Here is a 26181-nt window from a genome sequence, read left to right as displayed (position 1 = left end):
GCAAATCATTCACAGGATTTTCCTGTGAATTATTTTTTGCTGTTTATTGCCTGGATATTATTACTTGGGTATTGACAGGATAATGGCTCTTGTGTTCATCTCATTTTAATCAGGTTTTAATTTCAATTCCATGATTTTCTTGGGTTAATCATTGCTTAAAGTCTCAATTTCCCCCTGTGTGATAAACTCCAAAGCCATGTTAGTCTGGAATAACAACATGTAATGGGATCTTGTAGCACTTTTGATTTTTTAGCACCTGAGTGAAAGATGTTGTAGCATAAGCATTCATAGACTGAGGAGGTAGACCAAGTCTATGGAAGCCTATGCAACAGTCTCACTGAGGCCCTTTACAAACTGGCGAAAAGTGACAGCCTGTGGGCAGGGTGAGGGTTGAGTGCCCCCATGCTCAAAGCTCTCACCACATTGCCCGGGCACTATCTTGGCACGTGCCCATTCAGATGGCTTGCACCATTGGCAATGGCTGTGGCATCCCTTTGAAGGCACAAAAAGGAGCCGTTTTTTCAGATTCCTTTTTGTGCTCTACGGAAGCCAGATTGGTGCCGCGGCATGTGGTTGCCGCAGCACCGATTCAGGTCAGAAAAGGGGGAGGCATCTCACCACCCCTTCCTACCCATCTGTTGACCCCTGAGTTAGCATCAAAGGTGCCACAAGATCCCTTTCTATACTAACTTTAAGGCAGTTATTTGTCTGATAGACAGTATACTAATTTAGTTCAAATTTTCTTCTAATGAACATTTCAGTGACAGGTCTAATCATGATATAGTTTTTAGAGAGAAGTCAGGAAAGAAAAATAGAAAAAACTCAATAAAAATTAATCAATCTGCATCCTTGCTTAAATATGCTCCCACCTCCAAAACTTACTGCAGGACAGAAAACCCACCTTCCAATATCTTCCATTATAAGGAGCTCAAAAGCTGTGTCACATACTGTATATGCTATAAGGTCACATCACAGGACATTGTGTGAAGAGTCCAATTTTAGTCTCCATCCACACTTTCACAGGCTGGATGCAAATTGTACTTTGGCATCCTCATGTTGGCAAACAGCTATGGAGACATTATAAAAACCCCAACTATGCACATTTGAAAAGTCCACATAGAAAACTGTGCATAACTTTATTGTGCCCAAGATACTGATCATATCTGCTTTACTCAACAGACCCTTGCTCCCTATCTTTGCTCAGCCATCTTTTCAAGGAGACAGGGCTGCACAGAATTACCCCTACTAATACAGTTAGAAAGGTCTAAGGTCTAATCTGCACTGCAGAAATAATAGAGTTTGATACTGTTTTAACTGCCCTGACTCAATGCTATGGAATTATGGGATTTGTAGTTTTGTGAGATATTTAGCCTTCTCTGTCAGAGAGCTATGGTGCCACAATAAACTCCAAATCTCAGAATTTCATAGCATCGAGCCATGACAGTTAAGTTAAAGCCATGTCAAACTGCTTCATTTTTGCAGTGCAGATTAGACCTAAGAGGTCCTTGAGAATCCTTCACCATAGGATATCACTTTCTACAGTAGTCCCTCTACATTCTCTAGAGTTAGGGGTGAAGAACACCTGTGAATGTGAAAAAAACACCATTCTTTTAAACTGAGAGAACACCTCTCTAGGAACCAGTGCAACTCTATGGCCAACATCTGCCAGAAGTTGATAATAGAACCATGCTGGAGGACCTACAAATGCCCAGAGAAGTGTTTTCTCTAGGAACATCTAGGTTCTCCAGCACAACTCTTTAGTCAACTTTTGGCAGAGTTGCACTGGAGGACCTAGAGATTCCTAGAGAGAACATATTAATCAAAACCGTGAATAATCAAATCTGCAAAAGTCAAAGCTGGAAATGTGGAGGGCTGACTGTACTTCCTAATCATATGGTGTTTTCTAATATGCTATTTCATACAATGTTTTCTAAAGCTACCATAGCAGTCTTCAAAGTGAATATTATTATATGTATCTCCGTGCACAGGGGATAACAGTCTTATCAGCTGAGCAGTGAATGCCATTTTCCTCATATTCTGAGCTTTCTCTTGTTCCAGGGTGATGTTTTAAAATTTGTTCAGTTGCCTGCCCTTAAGTGGAGGAGGAAAAACAGTAGGAAATCTGTACAATTTCATAAAGATATCAAGGAGGGGAGATAGGAAGCATGGTGAAAGATCCATAAAGACTTGTTTGCAACATTGCTATGACTAACATTGAACAAAAAAGCATGTCACTCAGACACAGAGTTGGAAGAAGAAAAATATCTGGTTCCTTAGCAATGTCATAATGCCTTACTGAGTTATGGGATTGTGGGACACTGCTGTGAGGCTTGACAACAGCAACGGGGCATAATAGCCTTTCTAATCATTATGGAAAAGTAAAATGCATTAATTAGATGCTGCATTAGTGGAATGACCGATATAATATGCTGTCAAGACACAAAGAGCTGTCAGAGTTGTAATCTGTAAATTTGATGAACTGTTATAAAGCTGGTCATTATAAGGAAGACTGCTTTCTGTATGTCTCCGAATTGGTATATAATCTCACTCTGTCAGATGATCACTGCAAAGATTGAATTAATCATCCACCAATTAATAATCCCTTTGTTCTGGTAAAATCTGTAAGACAGAAGCTTTATTAGCTACTGGAACTGTTAAATGCCTTTCTTTAATGAAACCTGAAATCATAAAGGAAGAATAAGGCTGTTTTAGTGGTTAGGCCTCAACCACAGCATTTTAAAAAAAGTATCTCTTTTGAAAAGAGAGGCACAACAATAACACTAGGGTCTTGAGTTGCTAAATTGCTAAACATGTTGCATGACATTTATTTACATGATGGAAAAACAAAAGAAGAGAGCCAGAGGTGTCTACATACTGAAATATAAGTCAGGTTCTACAAAGAGGCAGAAGCTTCAGTAAGTGGGGTATGGTAGGGGATAGATATCTATCTGGGTAATAAATTCACATCAATGAGGTCTATTATTTTAATTTCTGTAACAGGCAAATGCAAGTAGATAAATAGGTACCACTTTGGTGGGAAGGTAAACAGCATTCTGTGCAATCATACTAGCCACATGATCACAGAGTAGTCTCTCACAGTGTTGACTCTTTGGCTTAGTAAGGGAGATGAGCACTGCCCCCTATGGTAGGACACGACAAACTTGTCAATGGGGAATACCTTTACTTCCCCCCCCCCCCCCTTTTTACAGTTTACACAAGGCCAGCTGGAGTCCAGTTCTATCTCCAAGTGACCTGATCCACTTGAGCTGATCACTTTGTATAGTGGTTCTCAAACTATGGAGCAGGACCCATGACGGGCGGGGAGGGGGAAGAGAAGAATAAGAGAATTCTTCAAGGAATCTTGCTTTTCCCTCCTTACTAATGATATTTCCTACATCAGCTAAGAGCAAGGTCAATATTATCAGGGAACTGTAACTGATACCTCATTTAAAGAGTTTATGACAAAGATTTTGAGAGATGGGTGGGGATATTAGATAGATAGATAGATAGATAGATAGATAGATAGATAGATCAATCTGAAAAATCACCACCTGTGGCCCTTCAGATATTGAGTACAACTCCCATTTTTTTGTTAATTGACCATGCTGGCTGATGTGAATAGAATTTTGTGATTTGGATAGAATTTGGCCCAACTTCTAGACAGTCACAGATTCTCTGTACAGAAGAACTCGTAGTAGGTTCTGCCTGCTTAGCATTTTAAAGTACAGGCAATCCCCTTGAGAGGGTGGAAGCATCATGGCATGGAAACAAGAAACCTTGGTGTAAGGCCAAGAGGACTTAGACTGTACCTGCACTGAAGAAATAGTGCAATTTGATACCACTTTAACTGTCATGGCTCAATGCTATGGAATCCAGGGATTTGTAGTTTTGTGTGATATTTAGTCTACTCTCTCAGAGAGCTCTGGTGCCACAAATCCCAGAATTCTACAGTATTGAGCCATGAAAGTTAAAGTGACATCTGCACTGCATTATTTCTGCAGTGCATATTCAGCCCTGGTTGTGAGTACTATCAGGGATAGTCTAGGGATTCCAACACCAGTGTCCCACCTACTTATTCCTCGAGCCACTGGGCTTTTCTTAAGCATTGGCATGATATGTGTTAGTCATGGACTTGGCACTGCTTAAATTAGTAGTTCTCAACCTTTGCCCCCTACAGTTGTTTTGGACTTCAGCCCACTGAAAATCTGATCATTGATCGTACTAAAACATATGGGAAATGAAATCCGAATACCCAGAGAACCAAAAGCTAAGAACCACTGCCTTAGATGATGGAGAATGTATTTATGTACATGGATATCATTTTTAATATAACTGGCATCAACATAATTAAAAAATATGATTTAATTATTTTTAGATAGGTTACTTTCCTGGAATAGATGGAAAATAACCAGAAGTCAAATCAGGCCAGAATACATCAAGATATAAATAACTCTTGCTCAAAGCTCAACAATTGCAATGCCTCTGATAACACACAGAGCGGGGCCAATAAACTATATGACTACTCTTCATGCTTGTCAAGAGAAACATATTTCCACAGAAAACAGCATGAACAGGACTGTGGATCAGTTGATTAGGGGATTTTTTTCTCAGAATCTATCTTAGCAATATCTGCTTAAACTAGAACCCCCCCATTGACCCTTACGTAAGGGTGCCCAAACAGCTCTGGGTGGAAGAGCTGTCATAGGGCTGTGTTGCAGCCCTTATGACAGCATAAAAAATGAGCTACCTAGAGCGGCTCCTTTTACACAGTGCATCTGTTCTGCAGCATGCAAATGCTGCAGTACAGATGCAGGGCAAAGATGGACAGCAAGGACCCATCCGTCTGTACTGCCCCTAAGACTTTCTTTTTACTTCCGACTAAGAAAATAAAACTCAATCTATGCAAGAAGAGGAGATAACACTTTTTAATATATATATCTATAGATAGATAGATAGATAGATAGATAGATAGATAGACAGATAGATGCAGGCAGGCAGGCAGGCAGGCAGGCAGGCAGGCAGGCAGGCAGGCAGGCAGGCAGATAGATGTGGGCTGGAATTCATGATCAGTTATAAATACATAACCCAGAGCATATGTAGGCTCCATCTGCTCTGCAGAATTAATGCAGTTTGACATCTCTTTAACTGCCATGGCTCAATGCTATGGAAACCAGGCATTTGTAGTTTCTTGTAGCACCAGAGCTCTCAGAAAGAGAAGGTTACATATCTCACAAAACTACAGTTCCAAGAATTCCATATCATTGAGTTATGGCAGTTAAAGTGGTATCAAACGACATTATTTCTGCAGTGCAGATACAGCCATAATCTGAGAAGAGAAGCAGATAGAACACCTTTCAGATTGTCTGTTTCCAGATGATTCAGCAACCAAGTCAAACTGCATCATAAAAGAGACGGCAGCAAACACTCTGTTCTCATTTTTCTCCTCTACCACCCATCTATTCACCTAGTCACTTCTGAGATGTCAAGATGGAAATAGTAAACAGTTTTCTGTTTACTGAATTTCATTTTTGAATGCTTTGTTCAATAGTTAAACTGCCCATATAGAGATCTTCTCAAATCACCTCTGATTAATACCAGAAGCATGAAAGTACTCATACAGTCGCCTCTTCTTTTTTGCGAGGGGTCCATTCTGGACCCCTTGCGAAAATGGAGTTTTGCTTATATTCAATTCCCATTGGGTTGAATACAGGCATGTGCACGCGGGGGTGTATAGGGGCGTGCCATAGGCACACGCACCATTCATTCCCCCTCCATTTGTCCGTCACGCATAAGCGAGAGATGCGAGTCTGAACACCGTGAGAATGGAGGGAGGAGTATAGTATCCTTTATATATTGCAAATACTAATGTTATATTAGATAAATTTTAGATAAATATTATTTCCATTAGCTGTAAAATATGAGGGTAATTTGAACACCTGAACTTCCTCATACACTATCATTTCCTTTGTTGGTCTGGCCCAGGATCAGGAAAACTGTGCCCCCCCCCCCCCCCAACAAGATGTTGTTGGACTACAACTTCCACCATCTCCAGTCAGAGGTCATAAAGGCTCTGAATTGTGGGAGTTGAAAGTCTAATAATATCTAGGGAGCCACAGATTCCCAAGCCCTATGCTAGCCCCAGATATTAGAAAAAGTTACTTTTTTGACCACGACATCCAGAATGCCCCAGTCAGACTGGCCACTTCCAAACTCTGGTAAGCCCAAAATTTATGAAGTTCTGTAAGGATTTTTTTTATTTAAGATGCTAGGAAACATTTCAACTGGTGATACCAAAGACAAAACCCAGTGCTATGGATAGGCAAAGTATATGATCCCACTTTCTGTCCCTCACAAAATCCTACCTGGTACTAATTTGTCCATTTCCTGCTTTGGTCAATTCTTTTTAGTCTCAATTAGCCAACAGCCATCCCATCACTGACTATCTGTGCCTGAGAACTCATTTTCTCATATATATATATATATAGCTTCGTCTAATTTTTGAAAAGTTCTCCTTTTCAGATAATCATATTCTAATTCTTTATTAGGCTATGCATGCAAATGAAGTAAGCTACGTGTTTCAAAATGACTATAGAAGTGGAACAAAATATTATTTCCTTGGTTAATTCACCTTCATTTTTTTACAGCACATTGTCTAGCACGCTGCCTTGATAGATGGAATTTCCTAATAAAGCTTTTAAGTTACTATATTTCACTTCCTTTTATTGCAGAAAACAGTGGTGCTTGCATTTTATTGGCAGAATTCTTTCATTGCACTTTAATCTCATAAATGCTTGAAGCCGCCTTGTCTCCAAGAATTCCTGCCACACATTTAGAAATACCCACTCACCCAATATGTTGGCTAAATGCCATTTGGCTAACTGGCAAGCCCAAGTCTACTTATAGTGAAGAAAAGCAGCCAGAAATTTTGACCAAATAAGCTACTTAAAAAAAAAAAATTAAACCATCAAACTTGCTGTGAGTTTGAAGTAATAATATCTAAACATTTCCTATCTGCACCCAATAACACAATAAAGTTTAGAAATGTAGGTGTTAATAAGTGTTTTAAATTCTTATCTTCTCCTGCTTCTGAATGAACATTCACTGATTGACCTATGGTTCTAGCTTACCAAGAAATGACTAAATCTTTCCAATCGTGCCTGATGACAAATATAGATGTCCATAGAGAGGAAACATGAAACACTGCATCTGTATATTCCTGGTGTAACATGACGTCATATAACATATATAAATCAAAAATACATGTAGTAGATGGTTAAGGAATAAGCCACAATGGCAGGCTAGCAATCCAGAGATTGGAAAATTTGTGGCTCACCGTGCCTCATATTTTTTAATGGTGGTGCATGGACATGGGTGTGTTGATGCACACACACACGTCACCACCCATTAAATAATATCAGGCATTATTATTATTAACCTTTATTTATAAAGCACTGTAAATTTACACAGCGCTGTACATACAATCTTTTTAATTGGACGGTTCCCTGCCCTCAGGCTTACAATCTAAAAAGACATGATGGTCTACATATTTTCCCATCCACAGGTGGGGTCAGGATGGAACCCCCATGTATGGGAAGGGTCGACTGCATATTAAAAGTAGAAAGCATATAGTCATTCATTGTTGTTGTTGTTTTGTACCTTTAAGTCACCTCTTACTTATGGAGACTATAAGGCAAACCTATCATGGAGATTTCCTGGCAGAATTTGTTCGGAGGTGGTTTGTTCTTGTCTTCCTCTGAGGCTGTGGCTCACCCAAGGTCATCCAGTGGGTTTCCATGGCTAAGTGGGGATTTGAACCTTAGGCTCTCAGTGTCTTGCTCCAACACACAAACCACAACACCATGCTGACTCTCTATATTGACTCATATTGAACAGTTTTGTTATTTGTCTAAATAGGCAATCTTCATCCAAATGGGGTGGGGTGACGAAGCAAAAGAGTGGAAAATGTGTGCTACTTTCTTAAATGCTTATATTCACTACAAATATATCAACCAGGTAAGTGTGTATGGAATGATCTTAGTTTTGTTTGTATTATGTGCTTTTAAGTCATTACCGACTCATGGCAACCCTAAGGCAAAGTCTTCTTAGCAAGATTTGCTCAGAGGAGGTTCACCATTGCCTTCCCCTTAGACTGAGGGCATGTGACTTGCCCAAGGTCAACCAGCAGGTTTCATGGCTGAGCAGAAATCAAACCCTAGTCTCAACAGTCATAGTTCAACACTCAAACCACTATGTCAAGCTGGCTCTCTGATCTTAGTTTTAGTCTGAGTGAAACAAGCTTCAGTGTTGTGTCTATGCATTGCCAGAAGCAGTTTTAACTCTATGAGAGCCGGGTTCCAATCCCCACAGAGCCATGAAACCCCACATTTTAAATAAGCAGAAGCTCACAACCACTATGGGATATGATACAACTGCATTGTACATCCACCAATGAATACAATCACTGTGGGTGCAGGCATAGTTGTTTTCGATCTGCACAGAGAAAGTCCCAGGGTCAATACATGACATTTTCATCTAGGTCTAAGAAAGAAGCTTTCCAAATACACTGGCCAACTTCTGCTAGTTACTGTGAACAGTTCTGGGTGAGATGGACCACAGATCGTATTCACTATAAGTCAGCTTTTTTCTTCCTATGCCTTTTTAATTCTTAAGTTTCTTTGAGCATAGTTTTTAAAGAAAAACAGTAGACAGAGCTACCCTGCCTGCAGTGAGGATGACTTGCTTAATCCACAGTCCTGCCTTGGAGGGGGGGGGGGGAACACTGGTTTTGAATTATTTATCTCCCATTTCTATCAAGTGCAAGATGGACAACTATGGAGCTATACAGATGGGTGGCATGCAGCCACCCCTTTAAGCCCTGGATCAGCTACAGCAACCGCACACAGTGGCACCGTCCACTCCCTGGAGGGAGCAAAAAGAAGCCACCCCAAGCAGCTCCCTGGAAGGGGCGCCACAGGCACAGCGGTGTGCCACGATGACATCTCTTTCATGCTGCACCTTTTGGGCTGTGCGCCACAGTGGCATCATCATGGTGTGTGCTGTGTAAACAGGTGCATGCCAAAATGGTGCCATGCAAGTGGGGTCATGGCATCCAGCATGCAGACGTTACGTCGTGACTCTGCCCACAGGCTGGCATAAAGTGCAGTCTGTATCCCCCCTATGTACACCAACTGTAGAGCTGACAAATCCCCATCACCATACACACAAACACACAAACAAACAAACACACACACACACCTGTGAGGTCATAGCATGTATTGGAACCTGTTGATCAAAAGTATCTCTTCATTAGCTCACAACTTCCCAGTTCCTTCCTTTGTGCCTCTGCTCAGGATGGGGGTCCCCTGGGAGGAGAAGAGATATCTGAGGTCAGACCTCTTCCTCTGATAGCAGGCCTTTCTCCTTCTGCTTGCTAAGGGGATGATCTGACTGATTCTATGGTTCATGAGATACTTTCCTAGTAACTTTAGAATTACAACTGGGCAGATGAATCTGCCATATCAGAAATACTCACAGCAAAGCAAACCACGTCATCCAAATGTATGCTTTCTTCACAACAACAAGCAGGAGTGACTTCCTTCCTTCCTTCCTTCCTTCCTTCCTTCTTTCCTTTTCTTTTTTTTTAATTGGAATAATTTGTTCTCCTTTGCAACCAACAGGGTGCCCTCCCATGAACCACAAGTTTCCAACATAAAAGATACAAAAGTAAAATATTTTATTTAGTCAATTACCTTGCTGTGCATGCTAATTTCTTAATTTGTTTTCAATGAATATGCATTATTTGAAATTCAAAGAGGTGGGTTTTGAATTCAAGGAATGAATTTTCCCTTGGCTTTTTTTAAAAAAAGAAAACTGTCACACATGTATTTCATAATGAGACAGCAATACCTGCAGTTAAATAAAACTGAATTTGCCTTTTTAAAACATGTGTTAATAAATGCTAATTCAGACCTGTTAACACTTCTCTCTCCTAATGGTGTATGTGTGTGTATATAATTAAAAAAATTATAAAATTTATATTTATATTTTCCCGCCTCTCCCAGTTGGATCGAGGCGTGATTACAACCTAATATAAATATACAACTACAAAACTCCTCAATAAAATATGTAAACATTTAACAATTTAACCATTTAACAATTAAAAACATCAAAGCAACAGTGGGAATAAAGGTATTCCAATCCTAGTCACAGAGATGGATCCATATATTTCATACAGAGTCAGGTGGGTAGGCTCGCTGGAAGAGATCCGTCTTAACTGCCCTCTTAAATGTCTTCAAGGAGGTAATAAAGCGGTAGTGATTATGTAGGGAGAGGCATTCCTGTAAGTAACTCAGGCCCAACCATGTAGGGCTTTAAAGGTAATAACCAACACCTTGTATTGTGGCCAGAAGCAAATCGGCAGCCAGTGAAGATCTTCTAGAATTGGTGTTATGTGGTCAAACCTTGAAGAACCAGTCTCCAAACTGGCTGTCATGTTTTGAACTAACTGAAGCTTCCGAACTTCGTACAAGGGTAGCCCCATGTAGAGCGCATTACAGAAATCAAGATGAGAGATTACCAGAGCATGTACTACTGCTTCAAGGTCCTTTTGGTCCAGGTAAAGGTGCAGTTGGCGTATCAACTGAAGTTGGTCCAAGCACTCCTGGCTGTCGCATCTATTTGTGATGACAGTCATCGAGACGGATCCAGGAGTACTCTCAAACTACGAACTTCATTCTTTAGGGGGAGTGTGACCCTGTCCAGGACAGGTTGACAAATTTCCCTTCCCAGGCCTGAGGTTCCTATCGCAAGTACCTCTGTTTTCTCTGGATTCAACTTGAGTTTGTTTTCCCTCTTCCAGCCCATTACCGATTCAAGAGGAGAGATGCCATCCTTAGTCATTGCAGCAGTCGGAGGCATAGAGAAACATATTTGGGTGTCATCAGCATACTGATAACACCATGCCCCATGTCTCTGGATGATCTCTCCCAGCGGCTTCATGTAAATGTTAAACAGCATGGGGAACAGGATAGTGCCCTGATGGATGCCAGATGTCAGCTCTCTCTTAGAGGAGCAACTGTCCCCCAGCATCACCATCTGGAATCTGCCTGAGAGGTAGGAATGGAGCCACTGGAGCACAGTGCCCACAATAACTAACTCCCTCAGGTGTTACAGGATACCATGGTCTATGGTATCAAAGGCCACTGAGATGTCCAAGAGCACCAACAGGGTCACACTTCCCCTGTTGATGCCCAGACACAGATCATCTACTAAGGCAACCATGGCCGTCTCCACTCCGTATCCCTCCCTGAAGCTGGTTTGAAATGGGACCAGATAATCGGTTTCATCCATGACAGCTTGGAGTTGGAAGGCAACTGCCCTCTCGACCACTTCGCCCAAGAATGATAAAAGGGAGACCAGACTGCAATTATTTCTTACCAGGGGGTCCAGGGAGGGTTTTTTTTAGGAGTGGTTTTACCACCACTAATTTTAATTTTGATGGAAATTTACCCTCCTTGAAGGATGCATTAATTATAGATTGTAATAATATTTTCACAGCATCCCCACCCTGGGCGGTCAACCATGATGGGCAAGGATCGAGAGGGCATGTTGTTCTCCTTACCTTTCCAAGAAGCTTGTCCACTTCATCGGTATGTACAAACTCAAAATGATCCAGTTTAATACAGTCCACCGAGTCTCTGGACATCTCTCCAATTGTTCCTGTTGAAATGCCAGCTTTTAGATAAGCTCTTATCTGAGAGATTTTATCTGCGAAAAAGTCATTAAAAGCATCACAGCAGGCTTTAGTTGGTTCTAACAATTGGTTCGGGGTGGAAGATAGATGAGTTCATTCTTTAACCGCCCTGAACAGCTCTGCTGGACAAGACCTTGCAGACGCAATACATGCAGCATAGAACGAGTTGTTTGCTGCATCTATTGCCTCTCCATAGAGATCCAAATAGTCTTTATGGTATGTCTTATCAGGTAAGCATTGATGTTTCTGCCAGTGGCGCTCTAGTCATTGCCCAGTCCACTCCATTTTCTGAAGTTTTTCAGTGTACCATGGTTTTTTATTTGATGTGGGCTGGAAAGGACGCTCGAGAGCAATGCTGTCTATAGCCCTGGTAAGATCGTTATTCCAGGTCTCAACCAGGGCATCAACAGGGTCGATGTATTTCCCACCCATAAAAACCTCTAGGGCTTCCTGAAACTTAACTGGTTCCATCAGCCTTCAAGGGCTGACCATTCTAATAGGTCCTCCACTCCCGAGGGGGGTCTGAGTAGTGGCCTTCAGTCTTACTTTGACCAGGAAGTGATCCGTCCATGACAGAGCAAAGGTGTGAATCACCTCTGCCCACGGATGTTCCTGATCTGTACTAAAGACTACACTGAGTATGTTACCTGCACAATGTGTTAGCCCTGAGACTAATTGAGACAGGTCCATGGCTGTCATGGAAGCTATGAACTTCCGATCTGCACCTGTCAGGTCTGATAAGCCTGACTCAAAGGGGATGTTGAGGTGCCCCAGGACCAAAAGCCTGGGAGACTCCAACCCCAGCTCTGAGACCAGCTGTGTCAGCTCAGCCAGGGAGTCTGTTAGGTAACAGGGTGGACGGTATACAAACAGAATCCCCAGACTGTCCCTAGCCTTCAGGGTCAGGTAAATACACTCAATGTGATCTGTTTTCCAGATAGGTTTCCTGGTCAGTGTAAAGGTGCTTTTATGGACCAAGGCCACGCAGCCTCCTCGTCCACTTTCCCTAACCTGCTCCTTAACGGCATGTTCGGCTGGAAGGGCCTGGGCCCAAGTCAAGCTACTATCAGCCCCCAGCCCCCAGTATATGTGCCTTCAAGTTGCCTGTCAGTTTATGGCAGCTCCATTTCTTGGGCAAGGAATAGTCAAAGGTTGTTCCGCCAGTTCCTTCCCTGAAATATAGCCAACAATTCCTGGTATTCTTTGGTAGTCTCGCATCCAGGACTGACCCTACATAACTTCTAGATCAGAAGAGATCTGGTTCCTTTAGGGTATTCAGGTCTCCTCACAGGCGTTCCTAATTTAGTTCAGGGTGGATTCAGTTCAAAGAGGAGATGGAAGCAGTCTACTGATGAAGAAAAAGGAAACAGACTTACTGGTTCTGTTAAATATTTACTCAATTAATAATGCCGTTTAAGCTGTGGTGCTGTTTATTTAGCTGTTTAGTTAATCACTGAAATTATTGAGCCACTGAATAGATTTTTAATCACTCCAGTACGTCATTTTCGCACCTTTATCAAGAGCTAAGTGTTGCCAGAGTCTCCACTTCAGTCTCTAGCCACTAAGATTCCCTTCACCCACTCTGACACCCTGAAATTGTCCTTCATCAATGGCAAGTCATACCCCTAAAAACATTTAATTAGAATACATCTGTTTTAGGGCTTAAAGGGAATGGCCAGTTCTTGTTTGGTCTTACAATATAGCAATAGTAATAGCAAGTACATTTCTATACCGCTTAGCAGTGAACTAGTATATTTCTATACCACTTACTGTTGTAATAAGCGGTTTACAAAGTATAAGCTAATTGTCCCCAACAAGCTGGCTACTCATTTTAGCGACTTACAGAAGTATGCCAGGCTGAGTTGACCCAGAGCCCCTGGCTGGTATTGAACTCACAACCTTGTGGTTTGTAAGTGAATGGCTGCAGTACCCACTGCATCACTAGGGCTGCATTGACCAGAGTTTGATTCCCTCACTCGACCACAAAACCCACTGAATGACCTTGGGCAACTCAGGGAAAAGCAATGACAAACCTCCTCTGAACAAATCTTGCAAAAAAAAAAACAAAAAAAAAAACAACAAACCCCAACAACCATGATAGGTTTGCCTTAGGATCGCCATAGATCAGAAATAACTTGAAGGCACACAACTACAACAATAATTTGTGATTTGGAGACAAAAAAGATGGGAGAGCAGGCATGTTAGAGGAGGCAGTCCTCTTGGATACAGGGAAAGCTAAAATGGTCCCCAAACTCTTTAAGTTGCCCTAACCCATTTTACCTCTTAGCCTCTTTTTGACCTTAATTCATGCAGTTTATGTTGCTGCCCTTACATATAAATGAAAACAATTCATGTTTTACTGCAGTTATGTGTGCCATATCTGGAGGCCCAACATAAATGTCAACAGCAAAGGTGTTTATTCAAACAGAATATTTACATGCAATTCAAACAGATTAGGATAGGGATAAGAAAGCTGTGGTCTTTGCCCTGCTGATGCTCCTGTTCAGAACTGTTACTTTTTTGCATTACACTTCCCAAAATACCATGCTAGCTGGGGAGAATCTGAAAATTGTGTTTCAAAAAGTAATTTCCGCAAGATCTGCACTCATTACCATCTCTGGCTAATGGCATGATGGGAACTGAACAGAAGAAAAAGTATCTGAAGAAGAGGCAAAATTCTCTAAGATGCTTATTCTGCTGTTCTCCCATGCTGTATAGTAAAGTAAGCATAACAAATGCATTTGACATTTCACATATGAAGCTACTGTAGCATTCATTTGCCAGATGACAATGAGTACAATTAAGAACTCTTTGGTAAATCGTTTTTTGTTAGAGGTTAGAGGCTTCCTTATTTCTTGACCTAATGTTTGAAAGGCCAAATGTTTCATAAGGTTCAAATTCACTAGTATGTTTCAGTGCCTGTGTTTCAAAATCACTGGACTACATAGAAATTCAGCTGGCAATTTTATATAAAGAAAAATGACCTAGTCCAGATCCCTCCTCCAATACAATTAGTCCAACCCAATATAGTAAGGAGTTGGGAGTTTTAAACCAAAATATCTGGAAAACCAAAATGTCACTAGCCCTGATGTAGGTCAATATGGTGCCCACACATTATGGAGCAATTGAATCAAGAGATGATAAAGGATTTGAGAGACGAGATTATGGAAACTAAAAATGTGATGACAGAACTGGGAAATGAAGCTGTGCAGGGTGAAATGGAGACAGCGGATTTGAACATGGAAATGATAGTTCAAGGATAGGACAAAGATGAAGCTAATTTGGAAATGATGTCTTTGAAAGATGTATATATATGGAAGAACAAATTAAGGTGGATTCATTGGAGGCTTTAACCAATTAGAAGTATTAATATTATATTTACCTACAGTTTTAATTAGAAGAGTTAATACTATAAATTTAGCATTGCTTAATATGATGTAATGTCTTAAATGTTTCATATGATTACAGAAAAATAATGAGTGGTATTTTAATGTCAGCTATGATGTTCTTGAGAAGAAAGGAAATACTTTTGATTCTGAAAAGTAATGAAACAGGATATGGTAGGAAGGGTACTGGATGAAGGTAAAGGTAGTCCCTTGACATGATTGTCCTTTCATAACCGGCTGTAGGGGCTGGTGCTCATCTCCGTTACTAAGCTTAAGAACCAGTGTTGTCTAATGACAACTGCGGTGGTCATGTGGCCAGCATGACTGCACCTAACACTGTTACTTTCCCAACAAGGTGGTACTATTTATCTACTTGCATTTTCATGCTTTCAAACTGCTAGGTTGGCAGAAGCTGGGACTAGGGACAGGAGCTCAGTCTATCATGCAGCACTTGGGCCTCAAAGTGCCAACCTTCCGATCTTCCAATTGTCAGAATTGGTATCGTAATAACTAAGCCACAGCATCCCTTGTGGGGATGTTGGATTGAAATAATTATATTGTTATAGCCCCTGAAAGAAAGAATGGAAGCCTTCTTTTTCTGTTTTCTATTTTTTTCTCTCATTTTGTGTTTTTTCCTTTCCTTTTCTTTTCCCAATTCTTTCTATGTTGTTGTTGTTGTTGTTGTTGTTGTTGTTGTTGTGTGCTTTCAAGTCATTTCTGACTTATGGCAACCTTAAGAGGAACCTACCATGGGGTTTTCTTGACAAGATTTGTTCAGAGGAAGTAAGGCATTGCCTTCACCTGAGGCTGAGAGCGTGTGATTTGCCCAAGGGTTCCATGGACAAGTGGGAAACTAAACCCTGGTCCCCAGTGTTATAGGCCAACACTCAAATCACTATGCCACACTGGATCTCTTGATTTTTATAATCTCTAAAAAATATATAGTATTTTAAAAAGTAGTATGTTTGAACACCCCTTTAGTGATTGGAGACAGTCAGTTGTTTGAACACTGGAGTAAGATTCAGGAGACCAGGGATTGGCCATGGAAACCCACTGGGTGATCTTGGGCAAGTCACACTCTCTTGGCCTCAGAGGAAAACAAAGGCAACCCCCCTCCCCTGAACAAATCCTATGAAGAAAACCCCATTATAGGTTCATCTTAGGTTCACCATAAGTTTGAAACCTCTTGCAGACAATAACATATCGATTTGCTCAAAGCTGAACCTCAGTCTCCTAAATTCTATTCTGACACCCTAACCACTGTATGATGCTGTGTCTTTTGATATTTTTGTGTTTGCTGTTTTTGGAAATGTAAAAATATGCTGTACTACAGCTAAATATAATATATCCATGTTTTCTTTTTTCTTTTAATGAAATTGTGTTTTGCATTCTGGAGAAGGAATCTTGATTGGTAATATAAAAGTGGATATATTATAATTGGTAAAATCAATTGTTTTCGCCTTTATAAATATCACAATATTGTTTTCATTAATAATACGAAACTAATCTTAGACTCATCAGTTCTTTATGCTGCATGGCTATTCAAAAGATTGTATATTAGACACAAAGGAATTTATTACATGGGATTATTCTGCATCCTTGTTTATTTATATTAAATTTTGAAGAAAATTTCCCCTAGAAAATGTGATTCATTGGCCATATACATTAGTATAGACTCATTTGCTTCAATATGACTACAACTCTGTAAGTGGTCATTAAACGACCCCCTGAGTTTGAGTGATGCAAATGTCCCACATAACCACAGCTCTGTTCCTTATCGAGCGACTGCTCTCCTTGTAATGAAGTTGTCAAAGCAATACATTTTTAATAACTCTGATTCACAGGCCAATAAAGAGCCAGAGCTTTAGCTCATGGTATTTTAAAACACTACTCCTTTATTTTAATTTTTCAACCATAACAGGAAAAAAATGTATCTGAAAGCAAAGAAATCTTATACTTGGTGCAGACCCTTAAAAGGCTTAGGAACAGGACATGCTATATAGATAACTTTATCACACGCAGGCTCTCCTAACATTGAAGCTCTAGGATAGGAAAAGAGGCATCTTTTAAGACTGCACCTGTATATATTATGCTGTACTCCAAAACAAATTTCTGAAACATTTATTCCTGTTCTAGAAGTAGAGCTGAAGTAAAACATTTTTGCTGCCTGATGGTAAAAGCCAATTTTATATCAGGTGTTCTGTCCCTGTTCCCTGAATAGTAGTCAAGAGGACCGACAGCTGGGTTTTACTTTAATTCTGAAAATGGGGTAGCACCTTCCAACTAACTGAAGACACCAAAGATCATAGTTTTGGAAAGGATCCCAAGATCCATCCAGCCCAATCTCTTGCTATACAGGTAATGAACACCTGAGACTTGGTCATTTAACCACTATCTAAAGCAGGGGTAGGCAACCTTTTTGAGCCGGGGGCCGGGTTGCTGTCCCTCAGACAACTGGGGGGCCAAAGCCAAAAAATAAAGAATTAATTTTTTTTAAAAAAAATTAAATATATAAATAAACCAGGACAAATGTAGGACAAAATTTTCAAATGGAAGACACTTTTAAAAAAAAAATGGAGGACACACGAAAAAATTTGCCGATTTTTAAAAAAATGTTAATATAAATGCATGTTTCTGAGGCTTCTATAGACAATTGCCCCCCAAAGGCCCCAGCAGCAATCGGCGGCAGGACCAGGCTGGGCCAGTCCCAAGGCCTCGCCGGGCCGCATCCGGCCCGCGGGCCGCAGGTTGCCTACCCCTGATCTAAAGACTTCTAAAAGTCTTTAAACACTTTTAAGAATATTTAAACCACTGTCTAAAAACTTCTAAAAGAAGAGTTTTGGGGGCCTTGGATGGACCATGTAATACACATACTATCCTCCAACAGTGGGGACCAACTATGGACCCTGGATGAAGAGCAAAGCTCTAGATGACTCTATCTGTTGTCTGACCAAGTTGCCATACTTTTGCCAATAGTATAACTGGCCCTAGTAAGAACATCCACATATTCCAGTTGTGACCCTAAAGTGTAAACAATTGAATAATCCTTAAAAAGTAACACTTGGTTTTAACTGGTTATTTGTAACTTCACATAGTATGCATGGACCTCTAAGGAATGCTTGTTGTTGTGGTAGTGGTGTACTTTTAAAGTCATTTCTGTCTTATGGTAACCCTAAGGTGAACCAATCATGGGATTTTCTTGGCAAGTTTCTTCAGAGGAGGTTTGCTGTTGTCATCCTCTGAGACTGAAAGTATGACTTACCACAGATCACCCAGTGGTTTTCATTGCTGAGCGGGGAATCAAACTCTGGTTTCCAGAGTCACAGTCCAGTGCTCAAAGCACTATGCCACACTGCCTCATCTAAGGAATGCAGGTGCTATGAAATAAATGAAAAGCAAGCTAAGCACTGTGTGCTTATTGATATAATCAGATATGATAAATCATAATGCTTTGGAGTAAGAGCAGGGGCAAGATGTATGTATTGCCAAACCACTTGTGAAAATGCTACCACATAGTGCTACCACATTTGAATATCTGCTGTGTTGCATGTAATAGGTGGTGTTGCCAAGAATTGCAAAGTAGTTATACTTTTTTTTATCTGATTATATCAATAAGCACACGGTGCTTAGCTTGCTTCAAAACACAAGTATGTTTGTTAAAAGAATATTGAAAATAAACATTATATCAGAGCCAGCACGGTCCAGTGGTTTGAGCATTGCAGTATGACTCTGGAGACCAGGGTTCAAATCACACTTGGACATGGAACCCCACTGTGTGACCTTAGGTACTTCACACAGTCTCAGCCCTAGCAAACCCCATGACAAGCTTGCCTTAGGGTCACCATAAGTCAGAAGTGACTTGAAGGCACACAACTACTAACATTATATTAACATATATTTGAAAAATAATTAATATTTGAACCAAAGCATATTTTCTTGGAAGAGCATCTGCTAATATTTATGTGGTTTCATTTGATGTAAATCTAATTGAGAAGCTCAACCAAGAGGAGGCTAACGGAGGCTGAATGTCTCAAAAACCCTCCTACTCCATAACCCTTCTCTAATATCTTGGAGGCCCAAATAAAGAACACCATGTCAAGACATGTTTCAGTTTGTACAAAAAATCAAGGAGGTAGCAAAGTGCATGGCTGCCATTTTGACAGTTACTATATGTTTAGTATCATATCTACTGTAACTCTGAAGTATAAATAATGGTATTTGTATTCAGTGCCTTTACACAGACATTTAACTTGCAAGTAATTGCCTTGAGTTCCGTACTGTGATTTTCCTACAATTTTCCAACAGTATTTGAGGACCTCAGATAGGTGATTTAAAGAGCAACTGAAAAACTGGAAAGGCAGGTGACAACAAAACCAGCAGAGACAGTTCCTCTGAATGCCCATACCAATGCTGATACGATCAACTACACATCAAAGTGATAGAGCTCAAGGAGTATAAAGATATTTCTTTGTACAACTGTAGCATGCTGGAAGGAGATAAGCTGAATGAGGGACCTTTCAGTGCCTTGAGAATATTTTTTTGAATGTTATTCTATTGTGCCCAGAAATAAAAGTGTTTTGTGAAGATCAGGGACTGGACAAGAGGCCAGTCAATCAAATTCTCTCTAGAGGGCAGCAAGATAGGAAAGAAGCACACACAATGTTCACCTGCTTGCCTATAGACTTCAAATAAAAGCAATAAGAAAATACCAGGGCCAGAATCTGGTCAGTATCTATGTGCTATAGAATATGAAATAGTGCAAATGGCTTATGTAAAAACAATAAAGTATAGTGGGCTATCAACTTGGGAGCAAGTTATTGGAAATTTACTGTGTTTATCCAAAAGAATGGAGAGGAAACATGGAAAGGCTTTATTTCCACTAGCCAGAACAGATTAAGAAGAAAGTGCCATACTTTCCCAAAAAATCTTACTACTGATCTTAGATGGATTGCCGAAATCCCCTCTTCCCCTCTCTTGATGATGTGTGGAAAGAGCAGAAGAATCAAGAAGCAGAGTGAAGAAGAAAGACTTAAGCCTAGATAACTGAGGATGATGATTGTTGAATTTTCTTTGTTGTTAACTGCCTTCGTGTCAATCTCTATCCATGGCGATGCTATGGATGAGAATTTTCTCCAGGACACCCATCCTCTACTGCTCTGCCCAGCTCCTGCAAACTCATATTCATGGTCTCTTTAATAAAATCCATCCATTTAGCATGTGGCCTTCCTCTCTTTCTACTTCCCTCCACCTTTCCTAACATTGGTGGGATACAGACCGCCCCTTTGAGTAGGCCTGCACCTGCCCCTTTCCCCTCCGGATTGGGGCTTGGGCATCCGCAGTGGCAGCCCCAGAGGCTCCAATCCACCACTTCTCCAGGCCTTGGGGAAGCGGCAAAATGCCACTTCCCCACGGCTTGGAAAGGGTTGTCCTTGGGGCTGCAGGGAAGGGGAGAAAGGAGCCGTTTGGCCCCTTTCTCTTCCGCATCGCTGGCGCAGCCATGTAAAGGCCGGGCCAGCAATGCGTGTGGCAAAAAGGAGATCTGTTTCGGAGCTCCTTCCCACAACACTGAAAGGGCACACCAAGTGCCCTGCAGCATCATGGGGATGTCATGCCTGCGCTGTGCCGTTTGGCTGTGGCGTGGCTGTGACGTCATAATGGCGGCACCCATGTATACGGGTGACACCATTATCACGCTGCCACGATGTGCTAAGGTTGTGGGGCGTGCAGTGGCGCCACCCTCGGGCAACCCTAGCACATATCCAGGTTGGTGAAAAGCACCAGTCTGGAAAGCCCCATTATTGCCTTTTTCATAACTTCTCATGATGTGTCCCAAGTATGACAGTCTAAGTCTTGCCATCTTGGCTTCTAGGGATATTTCTGCCTAGATCTGCTCTAGGGCCCATTTGTTTGTCCTTTTGGCTGTCCATGGAATCCTCAGCACTTTCTCCAGAACTACATCTCAAAAGAGCTGATTTTCCTCCTATCTCCTTTCTTGAATGTCCAGCTCTCACATTCATACATGGTAACAGGAATATGATGGCTTGTATGATTCTGACTTTTGTGTAGAGTTGTATGTTTTTGCATTTTAGGATCTTTTCTAGTTCTTTCATAGCCACCCTCTCCATTTTTAATCTTATTCTGACTTTTTGGCAGCAATCCCTGTTCTGATCAATGTTTGATCCCAGATATATGAACTCTTTTACTATTTCTATTTCCTCATTGTCTAGTTTGAATGGGTGTAAGTTCTTTGTGGTCATTATTTTTATTTTCTTTATGTTCATCAATAAGCCTGCCTTTGCACTTTCATCTATGATTTTCCTTAGTAGTTCTTCCAAGTTTGTGAGGTTCTCTGCTAGTATTATGCTGTTGTCAGATAGTTGATATTTCTTCCTCCTGTTTTCACTTCTCCCTCTTCCATGTCTAAGCCTGCTTTCCTTACAATATGCTCTGCATATAAATTGCTAGGATGCAACCTTGTCTGGCTCTTTTGCCAGTTGGGAACCATTCTATTTCTCCATGTTCTGTCCTGACAGTAGCCTCTTGTCCTGAGTACAGATTCCTCATCAGGACTATCAGATGTGTTGTCACTTCCATGTCGTTAAGGGTCTTCCACAGCCTTTCATGATCTATGCAGTCAAATGCTTTGCTATAGTCTATAAAGCACATGCTGATTTTCTTTTGGAACTCTCTGCTACGGTCCATTACCCATCATATATTTGCAATGTACTGTAGTCCCTTGTGACTCTTCCTTTCCTGAACCCTGTTTGGATCTCTGGGGATTTCTCTTTCTATGTATAGTTGGAGCCTATGTTACAGAATTTTGAGCATGATTTTGCTTGCATAAGAGATTAGTGCTATGGTTCTATAGTTGCTGCAGTCTCTCGTGTCTCCTTTTTTGTGGATGGGGATGTATATTGATCGCTTCCAATATTCTTGTATCTTCCATGAAGATTTAAATATTCTTTCCCAATCACTTCTTCAACAGCTCTTCATTTCTCTTCCCTACTCTCTATGGGATAGAAGTGGGAAGAATATTTGACAATATGGAATTTAAAAAAAATCAAAGACTTTTTATTCAATGTGAGGAAACCCTGATGGTAAGAATCATGGACTGATGACAATCTTTCCAGTTTGGGACTTGATAAATTTCACCCATGGTTAATTTGCACAGAATGAAGCAATTTATGTGCAAAAAACAGCTTTTTATGTGCAGAAAGTATTTCTGCATGGAAATATTATTTCCTGTGCAGAAAACCCTGTTTCCTACACAGAAAATGCTACAATTGGAGACTTCCATCCAAAATTCACATTATGTTGACGTGTATTGAAAACACCTCTTAGACACTGTTAGTTCGGTATGAACCAGTATATAAATGAAGCTGTTTGTTTTGAAGCTGTTTGGAAGGCTAGTATAACATGAGATGTGTTTTTGCTTTAGTCTTTTTCATTGTTTTAAAAAATGTAGTTTTTTTCCTCTATAATCTTACCAGAATTAGACCTTTTCTTTCTGTCTTGATGGCAGAAGTGCATGTGCTGATGGTATCTCGCTTGGACTATTGTAACTCACTCCTAGCAGGTCTTCCTGTTTCCCACCTTGATCCCTTAACTTCTATACAATGCTCAGCAGCCAGGATCATTTTCTCTGCCATCGTTTTGATCATATCACTCCTTTGTTGCTATCCGCCCACTGCCTCCACATTCCTTTCAGAATCTGCTACAAACTTGTTTTGTTGACTTTAATAATAATAATAATAATAATAATAATAATAATAATAATAAATTTTATTTATATCCCGCCTTTCCAATATTTTGATCAAGGCGGCTTACAATACAGATAAAAGCATATCGATAAAAAGTTTTAAAGCTCTTCATGGACTAGCTCCCTCTTATTTGTTAGTCTTCGTCCCTCCCTATCACTCTCCTCATGCTTTAAGATCTTATGACATTGGTCTCCTGATTCAGCCGAGGTTCTCCTCCTCCCTTGCTCGAATTCTCCCCTTCTCCCATGCTGCTCCCTATGCCTGGAATCTCCTCCCCACTCAATTAAGAACTATCACTTTTAAGGCCGAGATGAAAATGACTTTGCTTAGGGAGGTATTCCATAGTATTGGTTGTTAATCTGTTGTGATGCTTATGTGTTCACTGTATCCTTGTTGTATTATTTTAGAGATGTTTTAATTTTGTACATTGATGCTTTAGATTGTACACCGTGTGACAGGTTTTTTGTTATCTATTGTTATTATTTTATTGTATTTTGATTGCTATATGTAAAGTGCTGTGTAAATTTTTCAGTGCTCTATAAATAAATGTTAATAATAATAACAACAATATAATAATAATATTCAGTGCAATGTTTTATATTGTATATTGTATTGTTAGAGATGAAATATGGCTTGTAAATATTTTAAATATTCTAACATTGGTGTGGTTTATAGATGGAGCATGTTGGACTGAAAATACAGGAAATTACACATTTTTTAATATGGCCCTACAACAGAAGAACCTAGATAAAAGTGCTGTCTTTCTCATTGTGTTTTTTTTTCTTGATTTAAATTAAAAGTGGCATTATTTGTAGGCTAAAGCAGTACAGTGCATTCTAACACCTTAGCATTCTAGTCATCACTATAACTGCATTCTATTATTGATTTGATCCAGACATGCAATGCAATCTTACATATGTTTACTTAGACGTTAGTCCCAGGGAACTCTTTATTATATAACTCACCTTTCTTCCAAAATTACGGGTTCAAAGCAGCTATGGGACCGTTCCAGTGATACTAAATTCCTGTTAGTGACATTAAACTAAAACCCAAGTGGCTTGCTCTAACAAATCAAGCATACTTTCCTATTAGTTATGGTTTGCTATTAACAATCTCTATACAAGTTTCCCACAGTGCTTAAATAATTAATATTATTTTTTATTCACATGGGAGACAGTTTATGATTGTTCACCATGGTCATCAACATATCCAACAAAATGATGTCTATATTATTATTAACATAGAACATCTGTTACTATATGTGAATATTCAGTAAAAGAATTGAGGCTTGAGGTTAATAAGGCCCCTCTGCCAGAACAACAACAACAACAAAAACTTCTGAGAAAGTATACTGGATCACCAGGCAAACATCAGTTCATCAGCCTTTGATATACAATTTCAATAGGACAAATTTCTTCTTAGATTTTTGTTAAATTTAAGATCTGTGAAAATGACCCAGCCACTGGTTGCCTTTGTTCTGGTGCCTTGCAACTGTATACAAATCCTCAAGTTGGAAAAATGCCCAGTAAGGCATGAAATGTCTAGATTCCTAGACTGGATAAACCAATAATCTGACAACCATGTCAGGTAGCTGTGTATGTCCTATAAGGTCTGATGTGAACAAATTTTGTGGGTGCAGGGTCAATATCCCAAAATTTAAAATATGCTAGACCAGAAACTTCCAGTTCCAGAAACACGTTTCCAGTTTTGAAAAATGTGTTGTTGTTTTACGTTAATGTGTGGACCAGATTTCTATAATTTATTTAAAAACCACTATGATAACTTATTTAAAATCACCACACCTGGAGGCTTCTAGGAAAGGCAATTTTTTCTTTCTCCCTTTCTTTCCCCTTGTTCTCCTCTTTCTCTCTTTGCTTGAAAATGGACAGCCAGGTAATCTTGGGCTGGAAAATCAGCCTTGGCAGCCAATCCCAATTTTGGGATCATTCCCAACAACCAAATACTATTTGCCCTATAAAATAGGTAGAAATTGGTCTTGACATGAACACAACATCACTTAATAGACTCTTTCCAAAGTATGAAGGTGTGTTTTACCACAGCGAAGATGTAGAATTTTCTCAAATTGTACCAGATTAATTGTCTAAGGCCAAATTGTTCCCTTGATACTAGCTTGATTATTTCTTTAATTTTTTTTACTAAGATAAAAGAATAACCAAGATAAAAAGAAGGAAGGTTAGGCACTTCAAGCAATTTATTTGTAACCATAGCCCAAAGCTCTCCCCCCCCCCCCATTCTTTCAAGTTGCAATAAAAAATTACATAAAATATTCAAACTTGAATGGGCAATTTTACTTACTGTTTCTTGGATGCCAGCGCACTGCATTTAAATATGCATTACAGTAATGGAAGAGAAACTCATGCTTTGAGAAGACAGCTATGCCTTGAAGCAAGGGCATCAGATCACGTCCATCAATAATTCTGAATAAGAAAGCATTTCAAAATCAGAGAAAAGGAGCCATATGTCGCCAGCCTGAAAAGAAATTTTATACATTGCCATATCTTTATAAATGCCATAAATCCCATTGCACCAGAAATACAGAGTGTCCAGGTAATTTCTCACTTTTCAGGACTGCAAACTCTTTGTGTTTTGTATACTCAGTGGGGGAACTGCAGCTCATTCTGGCTCTCAGATGAGTGCAAATGTATGATACTTGTCCAAAATATGTATTTGTTTTGTTTGCAGGTCATGCTTTAGCTGTACATTTAATTTTTTATGTACATCTCTATACATTTAATGTTAGATCAGTGCAAAAAAAATTGTTTACCGATATCCCAACTCATACATTATCTGGAACAATTTATGACTTCTATTCAAACTTTCGAATAGGAAAAGCATGGCTGGGCTGTTTGTTTAGCCAAGTTTGGAGATACAGTGCTTCCACAAAAAACAGCAATTTATCATTCCACAGATTATCTTTGGGAGAGGTTTAAACCCCCCATATTTCTCACTTACTTGGTTTAGCCTGCTTTTAAAAAAAAATCACACACAATTCCAAATTGGATTAGCACTGTAACGCTATGAGTGATGTTAGGAATTCCTCTTGAACAGCAGCTCACTTTCTCAGCATATCACCTTCTGAAAAATGAGTGGATTTTAAGAACCAAGCACCACTTATCCTTGATTTAAAACAGTTGAGAGGAACTAATTTTCATCAGGTTTTTTAGGCAGCTTAACTTTCTCCTTTTCACACATATTAATGTGAGAAATGAATGAATATATGGGCTTGTCCTTTTAGAATATTGTTCTCCCATAAGCTATCTCT

At 40.0% G+C, this 26181-nt stretch overlaps 1 protein-coding gene across 1 annotated transcript in view; it reads right to left on the bottom strand.

Moving 5' to 3' along the window:
• LOC149319379 (steryl-sulfatase-like) overlaps positions 1-26181 on the bottom strand; it is a 140139-nt gene that overhangs the window by 11221 nt on the left and 102737 nt on the right. The window contains exon 9 of the mRNA XM_089511570.1: positions 25215-25336. Within this exon, the coding sequence (XP_089367696.1) occupies positions 25215-25336 (122 nt within the window). The remainder of the gene's footprint in view (positions 1-25214; positions 25337-26181) is intronic.

The sequence above is a fragment of the Sceloporus occidentalis genome, unplaced genomic scaffold (assembly GCF_023333645.1).
Source record: "Sceloporus occidentalis isolate IW3139 unplaced genomic scaffold, rSceOcc1.0.p SCAF_2, whole genome shotgun sequence".
NCBI lineage: Eukaryota > Metazoa > Chordata > Lepidosauria > Squamata > Phrynosomatidae > Sceloporus > Sceloporus occidentalis.
This window is presented reverse-complemented; position numbering and strand designations above follow the sequence as displayed.